This window comes from Phaethon lepturus, unplaced genomic scaffold, assembly GCF_000687285.1.
Source record: "Phaethon lepturus isolate BGI_N335 unplaced genomic scaffold, ASM68728v1 scaffold128, whole genome shotgun sequence".
Taxonomy (NCBI): Eukaryota; Metazoa; Chordata; class Aves; order Phaethontiformes; family Phaethontidae; genus Phaethon; species Phaethon lepturus.
Genome location: NW_010555260.1, coordinates 85,927 through 96,342, shown reverse-complemented (window position 1 = coordinate 96,342; position 10,416 = coordinate 85,927). Strand labels below are relative to the sequence as shown.

General features: G+C 37.9%; 1 protein-coding gene across 1 annotated transcript in view; it reads left to right on the top strand.

The window, feature by feature from the left end:
• Positions 1–10,416, top strand: part of LOC104624651 (FRAS1-related extracellular matrix protein 2-like) — a gene marked incomplete at its 5' end in the record, with an annotated part of 61,384 nt that overhangs the window by 39,551 nt on the left and 11,417 nt on the right. Inside the window, one exon of the mRNA XM_010292082.1 lies at positions 8,018–8,210. Coding sequence (XP_010290384.1) covers positions 8,018–8,210 — 193 coding nt within the window. The remainder of the gene's footprint in view (positions 1–8,017; positions 8,211–10,416) is intronic.

The following is a 10,416-nucleotide window of genomic DNA, read 5'->3' as shown; positions in this document are numbered from 1 at the left end:
CATCAGTTCTGGTTTCTTGTCTGTTACAGAGACCAGTTCAAGGTCTCTGCCTTGATGTTGGAAGCTCACTCTTGGTGCATCTGCTTGGGGTTTCCCCTCTGCTACAAGCAGATCCTCCTACAGGTACATTCCACTGGAACTGTGAACCTGTCAGAGGGAAGGGGAAGGCATGCAAGTGTGGGATGTCAACGTTACACATTCCCACAAGATAAAAATAACAGCAGTCTTCACTGTTCTTAGAATGATTTAATTTCTTCAACTCATCATTCCTTTGACTATCTCCTTATGGCCATGCAATATGCAACCATATATTCTTATTTCCCACACAACACAGTCATAAGCACATAAGCACACACAGCTGCCAAGCAGCTGTAAATCTGATCCTGTGACCTATGCAAGCCACTTCTCCCACAGTGAAAAGAAAGGAAGAGCTGGTATGAATCCTTTCCATTTTAAATACTTTTGTGTCTTCTAAAGGAAAGGCTGAATAGCTGGTTTAGACAAATGTGTGTCTAAATAAAACCTATATATGTCTATATGTATATAAACAGAGGACAAAATAAGCACCATTCCAGTATTTTAGTAAACAAAAAGAACCTGTATATTCAGTTGTGGAGGACATGCATAAGTGGTAATGTAGCCAAAGAAGAGAGCTGTACTTGCTTTAAGCTCCAGAAGCATTATGTACTTTAGGTAAGATACCTCATTTAAAAGCAAAGAGGGACGAATATCAGCTATGAGAGCCATGAAACTGCAGCTGAAGTCATTCTTTAGTGCTTTGTAGGTTATACCTAAAAGGTTACAGTGTGTTAAGTGAAATATCAAGCTGAATTACTTCTAGCAGTGAAGCATTGCCCCGCAGCCAGTATGCGCTTCACTGCCCTCCCTGTTTCCCCCACCTCCATTTAATTCTTCTCCAAGTTTGGTCTTTATCTTCACATGACCCCCTCCAGCTGAGAGGGGAGGCAGTCAGTGCCCTATCTCTGTGGTTGTCACCATTGTTGGATTTTTCTTCTTCAGTGAACAATTAATAATCCTCCTCTGTGAGAGGAAGGCTGGCAGCTATGGTTTTCACCATGTTTTTTCAGCACACAAAGGAAGCTTAAGTTCTATTATACAGACAAAACAGATAAATAACAAAAACACTCTTACCACATCGTGCAACCACTGCAAATGTAGTAGCTTGAATTTACCAGATATTTTGGCTAGATCTTTAAGCTCAAAATTCTGTTTCTTGATTCTGTCTCTCCAGTACATGTATGGTCAAACAAAGATAGCACTGTTGATTCAGAGAGATTTCACAAAATCACCTGGCAATATCTTGCGTGATGTGGACCTTCACTTTACGGGAGCTCCTCCTATGATAGGGGAAGGAGATGAGCTTCAGTCAGCAACAAGTGAGGTGGGAGACCTGCAGCTGGTTTAGTTCTTCTGGCAGTGCTCCTAGTGTTTGAAGCAGGCTGCAGCTGTCTTAGCCAGTTCCCATGAACTCATGAACTGTCATAATACATACAGAGAAGGTCTTAGTTTTCTTTTTTTTTTCCCTTTGAGGCCTTTTGCTTGTGACCCATTCTCTTTCTCAATTACTCTGTGCATGAGCAAACCCTGCGTGAGTTAGATGCAGCACTCCTTTCAGTATACAGCATGACGCTTTGTTCCTGGGGTCTCCCCGTATTCACCACATCTGAAAAATCAGGCATTTATGTATCTTAATATGGATTTAGATGTGCAGCTTAAGGAACTCATTTTTAAAAATAAAGACCTACTCCTCTTTAAATTGAGCTAATTCATTTGGATTATAGTTTTCTGGCTAAAGTTAAGGTCAGCTTTGATGATTAGCTGCAACAGTTTTCTTTTGGACAGCCTGCAGTCACAGCCTAAAATTCAATGTGTGTCTGTGGATATGGATAGGCCTTAAAATGTGGAACTCACCTACCTGAGGGCTGTCTTCCTGTATTGTTAGGTAAGTAATAAAGGTTGGATTTTACTTCATGGAGACATTGTGAGAGTCAAGTACTACAGACATCTCACATTCTCAAGATGCAGGTGCTAGAACAATGACAGATATTCATGAAAGGAAGTTAAAAAATGAAACAGTGAAAACCAAGCAAGTGACTATCCTTTAATAAAGTATATATTGAAGTGTTGGCCTAGACTTATTTGATAGAGTGTGAAGTATCATTTGATCTCATTTCCTACTGTTATAACTGTTGTAGCCAGACAGTTTGGCATCTGAAGGCTTCTGTGTGGTTCTGGCCAAGTATTTATATGTGGATGTTGCTTTCCCTAGTTCCAGTCCACTGCCAGACTTGGCATAGGGAAGCAGGGAAATTACCATTCAAACAAATTTTCTTAACAACAACTGGTTAAGCAAGTCTGACAAAAACAAGAAGGTGAACATATGTCAGAATACTTGAACATACAGATTGATACCTTGAAGCTACTGTAATTGAGTACAGCTGAGCAGTTTTTTTCTCTAGCAAAAAGTTATTTCTGGCCAAAACTGAAAATGTCTGTCTTCCAATATGTTCAGTTCACATTTATGCTACACATGTTATGGCACTGAGTGTTTGAAAATCCCGTCTGAAAACAGATTTTAAGATCACTAATGTATTGCTGCAGCTTATATGAGGCAGCTTGCAGAGTTTTTTTATTACACAGAAAATGTATATTTCCAGCTTTACTAGTTCTAGTTTTACCAAAATCATACCTCAAGGGGAAAAGTCAGCTCTTCTGAAAATCTCACTAGATGCTGTAAAATGCAAATAGACAGAAATGTCTATTTTCAGATTTTTATGTTTAGTTCAGTCGCCACAGTCAAGTTTAAGAAAGCCCTGCAACTTGTATTCCCTTGACATGGAAGTTCACTAACAGTCAAAACCTTTTTTCTCCAGCTGCAAACACATGCATTTAGTAAGTGCTGTGGAGAAAAAAATCTACTATAAAGTTAATGCACCAGCTGTGTAACAAAGTCAGAGGTTAAATTTTTCAAGGAGGTGGCATTTCAAGGCTGTATTGCATACTCCTTTCCATTGAGACTTCTTTAAACAAACCTGTTTTGCATTTCACCTGTGACCTACCTGGCCACATGTCTTCTTGGGGCCAAATCTTAGCTTTACAGTATTGATATTGTGTAAAGAGTTAATAGATAACATTGTTTAAGCTTGTGTGACTTAAATTCACAGACATAACAAGTAAATGCCATTGAAAATGAGGCTTAGGGTAATTTGGAAGACAAAAATACAATTTTCATGAAAAGTTTGTTTCATTGGAATATACAATATAAAACATGAACTTTATTATTTCTAATTTCTAATTCTGATTTTATCAGTACTAACAGCGCACACACACATACACACTGCCAAGTTCTGCCCTCTGGAAATGTAAGACAGATAAATAAAACACAATATAGCTGTAGAACAGAGTCCATGCCCCAAAGCCTTAACTGAAAATATTTTTTGTTGTAAATATTCTCACTTGTTAGATGGCAGATTCTCAAACTAATTACTTTTTTTTACTTAATGAAGTTTGACAGTTTGCATCAGAAAAGGGAACAAAAGAAGAACACCTATAGAAATGCCCATTAATATTTCCTAAGTCTTAAATGGAAATTGTCAGTATTTAAAAATAGACCTTATGTTCTTTGATAATTCAACTTGCAAAGAAAATGTATGAAACTCTACTTCTTATATCGATGTCCAGTATAAATTATGTTCTTCCCTGAGACACATGAATTTTGAGATGCACTGTTTGAATGATTTGTGGTCTACATTTTTTCAGATATTAACTGTAAGAGTCTGTTCCCTGCTTGGAAAAATTTTTGTATTCTGGCTTCTCAGATTCTCCAGACCCGGCGTTGTCACAGAGTGTTAGACACAATTTCCCCAATTCAGCTGAGGTATAGCTGTAGTCTGTATTTCTATCCTCGTATCACAAGGCTAAAAGTCACACACACTTATTATTTTTTTTAATTCATGTTAACAAATATAATTTTGTCAGTACAACTCCTAAAATCTCCTGTGCATAGGATGCGTAGAAACATAATGCACCTGTTATGTCTCCTCACAGCAATTAAGCTGATCCTACACTCACACAGCTCTAGGTTACCGTTTTGGTTTCATCAGTGTCACATCGAGATAAAATATGAACAGCTGGCTACTTTCAATAGGCTTTGCAGGCAGTGCTGGGAAATAAAGATAACTCAATGGAAAGAATGTTTTCTCATGTTTGCCTAAATGGCGTTATTAAGAGGGCTAGAGAAGTAAGACAACTCCATCTGTGTAACACATTCCATCGATTCATTGGTTGGGGGGGGTATGCTCACTTACTCTGACACAGTTTTCCTCTGCAGTTAATTTCCTATTTTATTTTGTTTTGTTTTGTTTTATTGTTATTATATAAAAAAAGATCCTCTGTATTTCATATAGCATGTCTTGAGACTTTTCTTTTCTGCCTGGTGAAGAATAGTTTTCCCGTCATGGCATTTTCCTTTACAGCAAGAAATGAAAATGCCTTGTAAGTTTTAATTTGCTGTTAGAAGAGAGGAACTATTTATTCAGTAATTCTCTGGCTATCAGTATTGCAGGTTTTCCTCCACACCTGCAAATCCATGAGTGCCTGAAAAAGGATTTGTGAGCATAAAACCTCAATAAGCTGGTTCAGCAAGACCTCCTTCTTCTCCCTACATGCTATGAATCACACAGAAGGGCAGCTGTACTGATGGAAGCACAGAGAGATTCATAAGTACATGAATAAATTCCTAGGCTGGGGCAAGCAGCCCTGCTGCCCAGACATTTCTTGTGGGTTTTGCTACAAGAGAAGAACCTTCTAAATTCTAGGGTCCTAGAAATGGATACAATTCTTTGGCACTGTGGTTTCAGATTTTCCCGCAGAGCAGTGGTAATGTATGGCAAAGGAGCAGTGTTTCAGGCAGACATGCCCCAGAAGAATTCTACTGCTGGTTTTCCACCAGGATAAATGAGTTGAACTCACTAACACTATGCTCCCATTGAATGGAGGCAAATAAACCCAAAATGTGGCTTACAAACCCCATTAACTGATTGCTTGATGTACAGTGTATGTGAAGAGCGGATGATACCTTGTACTTGAAAATCAAGAAAAGCTTTGAAAGAAGGGTTTTTTTTTTACTTGAGGTGGCATAAGATACTGAGCTAGAAGGGGTTTTGTGGATCACTTTGTTCAGGCCACTGCCTTAACTCTCTATATAATGTGGTTCCAACACTTGTAAACTTAATCTAAAAACTACTAGGATTTCATGGCCTCCCTACTCTTGTTCAGTGCCACCCCACTGAGGGCTAGAAATTCTTCTGTTTTCTAGGCTGTATTTGTAATGGCCATCTTATGCCCATTTGTCAGCACCATCTTTCATCATCAGTACCCTTCTCTGCTGTTCATCTCCTGACATGCATAGACAGCATTCTTATTCCCTCTCAGCCTTTGTTGTACTAGGCTAAACAACCTGGCTATTTTAGTCTCTTCTCATCAGATAGTTTTGCCATTCCTGTGATTATGTTGATTTCTTTTTCTACAGTCTACAATGTAAATTAGGCTTTTGCAAGCATGGATGATCAAAGCTGTTCCAGATAAGCTCTCACTAGTGCTCTGTGTAATGGCATGCATGCTTCTAATATCCACCCCATTCCTTAGTTTATCTTAGGATCATATCACATGGAGAGGGTAGGAAGGTCATCATTATGATGTGATCAAATCACATACCAAATTTTTTTTCCCCTCTATTGTTTCTAACCAGTGTCTTGCATTTCTACCAGAAATCCCTGTCACTAGTTTCTATTACCTTATACTTCATGCTATAAAATTCCATCTTACTTCTATTATTCTAGTCCTCAAGGTCATTAAATTCTCCCTGTGTGATATTCCAGTCCTCCTCTAGATTATCATTAAGCATTATGTATGCAACTTTTCAAGATGGTAACGGACATGGATTAAATCTTCTTCCACATGCCTTTTTCTCTTCCTCATAAGCAAACTGAATTTCAGATCTTTGACTTCAATGTCTAATTCTTACTGTACTGTTGTAGATGCAGATGTCGAATGAAAACGCACAGAGAAAAGCCAACATAGTTTGTCTGGGATGACTTTTCAGTAGTAACACATTTGTTATACCACAAAATGTATTCAGATCTTGATACTGTTCCAGGAAATGACAAATGTTCAAGCTTACTACTGAATCAAAGGCAAACCGTGATGCACTGTAGAGTTGCATCATAGGCTTTTTTTTCCTTAATAGAAGTGAGAATTCTGTGTTGTTATTTGGAACAATTTAGCAAATCCATGTCCGAAATAATTGCTCAGATGTCCATGCAGTTATCCCAAAGATAAACTTGCAACTTAAATAGGACAAAAGAATAATATTTTTGTCTAACTTCTATTTGTCATCCTACCCATATAGAGAAGAAAACCCTTATTTTTGTTCCAAATAGATGTTCTTGATTGTGTTTATGTAAAACCAACAAAGAAACATTAATATAAAATAATCTATAACTGTAGCTTCTCATATTATCTACCAGGCTGCTTTACTGCATGGTACTGTGTGTTTCCAGACTGTCTACTGTCTAAATGCCAGCACATTTTATGGAACAACGCAGACAATGTAAGTGAAAAGGGTTTTGGTAGCATAATGTGGAGATCGAGCAGTGTCACATGTGAAAATGAGTTGTGGCAATTATGAACATTTGCCATAATGAACTCCTTAATTAGTTCAGAGTATTTAGTCAGTGCAGGCAGTAAATTTGTGTTCTCATAGTTTTACTGTTTTGTCTGGCATCTGGAAATGTAAAGCACCTGTAAGGTAATGAACATTCAGCCCCCTGATGTGCCACTGGGTGAACCCAGAAAGAGTTTGTGTTTTACACAACTTGTAAAGTTCTTTGACTGTTGGGGTTTTTTAATAGTGCAAAACACTCTTTAAAAGCTTGCAAGGTAATCACTCCAGGGAAATGTTCACATGTACAAATTTACCTATGCAATTTCTGTTGGAAGTAAATGGGACTTCAACACCATTTATACCTTTGAACAATTTCCCACTGGGAGATGATCTCAATGTCTTTCCTTCTGCAACTCTCCAAGAAAATCCAGAATGTTCCAAAAGGATGTGGATTACACGTTTCTAATCAGAGAGATGTGAATGAAAAAATATTTGTAACAAAGCATAAATGCAAAATCTCTTCAGAAAGGTTTGGATCCATGTATCATGTAAGATCTATCTTTAGAGGTGACAAGTTACTGACACTGTTGTTCTTGCCCTTTTTCATCAAAAAATATAGACAATATATAATATAGATATATAATATAGACAATATATAATTCCCTGGCTGATAATAATTAAACACAGTGCTATATTTTGTACAATATATGCATAAAGGGTCTACTTTTACATCTATATCAACTTGCATACTATTTTTAGTTCTCCCAGACAGTGATAAACTGTATGATTGCATGTTTGCATGCAGTATGTTAGCTACTATCCACGCACAAAGGAAGAAATAGTTCCAGAGATGAATAAGTACAGTCCAAGGACTCAGTCTTGCAACAACGTCTGAGCAAATTCAGGGTCTTCCAGAAGAGCTTCTTACAGGATAGTAACATAAGAATGTAAGCAGAAGAGTTGATTAACGCATAAGGACAGAGAAAATGCAAAATGATATTTGAAAAATTTCTAAAGCCTTCATTTGTAGCCATGTTTTTTGTGTGTTTAAAAAAACAAAACAAAAATGAGTCAAAATTGAGGGGTTTATGTTTTATCAGAACACGTATTCAGTTTCAATACAAAAATGGAACTTGAGTGGAAGTAAGCGCAGCTGAAAACCACTGAAATGTGATGTTTTGCATTTCATCTGTAATTTGCAAAATGAAAGAATTTGATTCAGTCATAATATGTATTTCGAGTTGTGTCTTCTCTTTCTCTTGCAATAGGATCCCCTGTGCAATGCTCCCTTTCACGACCACTAACCTAAATAAATAATTTTCCTTTTTATAGGTTCTCAACCTAGTACAGTCCTATGTAACTCTGAGAGTCCCCTTGTACGTCTCCTATGTTTTCCACTCTCCGGTGGGTGTAGGAGGCTGGCAGCATTTCGACCTACAGTCAGAGCTTCGGCTGACTTTTGTGTATGACACTGCCATCCTGTGGAAGGATGGGATCGGTAGCCCACCCGAAGCAGAGCTCCAAGGTGGGTGTTGGATTTTTTTGCCTCGAACTCATATTATGTTATTAAGAGTATAATTTGCACACAGTAGCATGATTTTTCAATCATTCTAATGCTAAAAGAAAAATAAATAATAGTATATAATTTATTATCAGTTGCAAACAATCTGTCATTTCCTAGCACTCACAGTTCTCTGCTGGGGTGTTTATGAAAACCATGTAACATTGACATCAGTTCTTTTATCACAAAGAAAGATAATTGTCTTGTTATGTTTGAAGTACACTTGCAAAAATTAACACATTTATTTCTACTCAGAACCTCAAGTTTTGCTATGTACTCCTATTCTGTTAACACACAAGATGTTTGCACTTTAATGAAATCTGAAATGTTTCTGTGATATAGTTTTTTTCTGACCATGAATGTACAGTTTCAGAAACTTACGATATTTTGGACACATTAATTGTGAAACATTCAAAATACACAGAAATACATAATGCATATAATAGCCTGTCCTATGTGTTAGAGTACTAAACTGTGAAACATTCTTTAAATGTGATAGATACTGTCAGCAAATCAAACTCTATCATTACAGAATTTATCTTTGCAAAAGTTAATTTATTTTTAAAAAATAATCACATACAGATGTCTGTGATAGATTAAAATTTATAGTTATACCTATATGCTTCTTTTTTTATGCAAATTTACTTAGTTTTCCCCAGCATTAAGCTTCAGGTGTTTCATAGCTGTCTCAGCCTAAGGTAAAATACAGGCACCAGATCTAATTATGAACACTTACACAATTTCAGGACTCCGGTGAACACAAAACCATTTTTTGTTTCTGCAGACTCTGTATTTGAACTACAGAAGTCATTGCTATGCAGTTTCTGTCCTCATGTTAAGAGCAGGAAATGAGGAGTGGCAAGGGGAATCTACAAGGCATGAAGAATGAAGCACATGTCATGCCATGCCTAAAGAATAAGCCACATGCCCCAAATCATATGATGTACTAGTCACTGAATAGCAACCAGACCTAATCCTCAGTCACAGCAGCTATGCGGTGCATCTACGCCACCATTTTCCCATCTTTGATGCTTATATTTTTTTTATTTCTCTGTTTAAGCAGCTGATGACCAGGTCTTTGGAGATGCTGAACACTGGCAGCTCCCTTTGAAAACAGCCAGCACAAAACACATGATAAACCCAGTGAGGTAGTGGAGGGTAGACCCCCAACATACCCCAATCTAATTTGAGCAGTTTTTTCTCATTCCACAGCCTTGCACAATGAGCAGCTGCTTTTCTGGGCAGGGAGGAGTTAACTAGTTTTATTACATATAATTGTCCTACATAAATTCTATGTAAAACTGTAAAGCAGTCAAGGTCTTCTAACGCCATCATTCATACATATATATATATATAAGAAAAGTACCAATAAATATGATTGGTGCTGGCGATTTTGTACGGGTGGTGTACATTTGCATTGATGTACTAGGTTTCCAACACATTCATAGAGGAATATTCCCGTTTTCTTCTTACTCCTGGCAAGCAGAATGGTGGCACATCACTGGCTCTCTGTAAGGGAGCACTGGAGGAAGTGCCTGAACTCTGAAGCTTTGTCAAACTCTAGAGAAAAAGGGACTTGGCTGCAAGCTACAGTAATAAACCACTTCTGATGTATAAACAAGACCTTGTAACCTGAAATTAGGAAACATTAGGCCCATGTTTTGGGCCAGATTCACACCAGAAATCGCCAGTAATGCAAAGCCTGTCAGAATGAGTTTCACAGATTCAAGCACTCACAAGCAGATTGCCATGGAAGCCACAACCAACTGCTACAACTAAATGCTGATGGATGCTGCCTTGGTACAATAGAGAGGGAGGCACTGGTAAACGGTATCTCTGAAGCAGCTTTCATTGGTAGGAGTCAGCTTGAATACTTGGTAAAAGCAAAAGTATTATTCCTTCTATAGAACTCCCTGGCAGCTGACCATGCTGTTGCCTGAACATAAAGTCAGCTGTTGCTGACTTTCCTCAGCCTACTAGAGCGGCTGTGTGGGTCCATAATAACATGTAAAACCATGACGGCACAGGGGAGTTCTGTATGTGCTTTGGAAAGCTGAAGCATTACGAAAAGTCTAGGCCCCACTGTGTAAATTTCTTGTTTGAGAAGAATCTTGAGTCAACCCAAAAGGTACCATCAGGCCCCCTCCCAAACAAGTGACATGACAAGTGG